Genomic DNA, 1,310 nt, shown 5'->3' on the forward strand with positions numbered 1-1,310 from the left:
CATGTACCCCCCCTAGTACGATGGTCAAAGTTGCATGTACCCCCCCTATCGTTTGCTCCACCCCCCCTATCAAGATAAATTATGAATGGTCCCTTAGTTACTACTAGGCCTACTAGTACTACACTACAGTCTCCAGGCTTGTTCATCTAGATATCTTATTCATGAGTAATGTCGTGGACTGCTCTCTCAGTCTCTGTGACTGACAGGACTGTGACTGTGTGTTTTGTACAGTGAATTTGTGCGACTTTAACTATGTTTACCATTTAATGACCATTACTTAATCGAAACATTTTTATGGTTCCCGGCCAGTAGATAAAGCAGGTATCACTGACTGTATTATTATTATCAATATCATTATTATTATATTCACATTGTTTTTCTTTCAGCGGGTTCTTGTGCTGGTCAGTTTCAACGTTGATGCGTTATGCGCCTGCAAAATCATACAGGTAATCTCAAAATCGCTAAAACCTTATACTGCTCTCTAGCATGTCGAGTTGTTCATGCAATCTTATACTATAGCTACCGTATTAATCCATCTATCTAACCAGACTGATATGGTGAAGTAAATGGTAAAGTTCTGTGTGTGGATTGTAATAACCTTGTTATTATTAAACCTGTTCGTAATCCCACGTGCTCTACTGCGAGCTCATGCATATGTAATGTCCAATGCGCGTCATAGTGACTTTGCACCATGAACAAAATCACGACAGACTGGCAACTTAATTGTGAACCTGAATATCTACGCCGTCGCATAATTTATAAAACGAACACCTGTTTTAGGCACTGTTCCAGTTGTGAAGATATATATATATCTATACCTCCGCATAATATAAAAACGAACACATGTTTTTTAGGCACTGTTCCAGTGTGACCACATACCCTACTCCATCGTTCCCGTGCAAGGTCAGGAGGACCTGTTACGAGCGTTCGCCGAACATAAGGAACAGATTAAGTAAGCACTCTTCTTCTTTCAATGCTTAGGAAGAATCTCCATGGGAGACGAGTTCTGTGTATTATGTTGACAGTAACCCACCTGTTGATTCCAGGTACATCCTAACTATAACCCACCCATTGATTACAGGTACACATTGACTACAACCCACCCGTTGATTACAGGTACGTGCTGACAGTAACCCACCCCTTGATTACAGGTACGCATTCACTACAACCCACCTGTTGATTACAGGTACGTGCTGATGGTAACCCACCCATTGATTACAGGTACACATTGACTACAACCCACCCGTTGATTACAGGTACGTGCTGACGGTAACCCACCCATTGATTACAGGTACACATTGACTACAACC

At 41.6% G+C, this 1,310-nt stretch overlaps 1 protein-coding gene across 1 annotated transcript in view; it reads left to right on the top strand.

Annotated features, from left to right (window-relative positions):
• Positions 1-1,310, top strand: part of LOC106817985 (cell division control protein 45 homolog) — a gene marked incomplete at its 5' end in the record, with an annotated part of 15,595 nt that overhangs the window by 6,515 nt on the left and 7,770 nt on the right. The window contains 3 exons of the mRNA XM_014822688.1: positions 387-446; positions 855-952; positions 1,187-1,199. Coding sequence (XP_014678174.1) covers positions 387-446; positions 855-952; positions 1,187-1,199 — 171 coding nt within the window. The remainder of the gene's footprint in view (positions 1-386; positions 447-854; positions 953-1,186; positions 1,200-1,310) is intronic.

This window comes from Priapulus caudatus, unplaced genomic scaffold (genome assembly GCF_000485595.1).
Source record: "Priapulus caudatus unplaced genomic scaffold, Priapulus_caudatus-5.0.1 Scaffold1962, whole genome shotgun sequence".
Taxonomy (NCBI): Eukaryota; Metazoa; Priapulida; class Priapulimorpha; order Priapulimorphida; family Priapulidae; genus Priapulus; species Priapulus caudatus.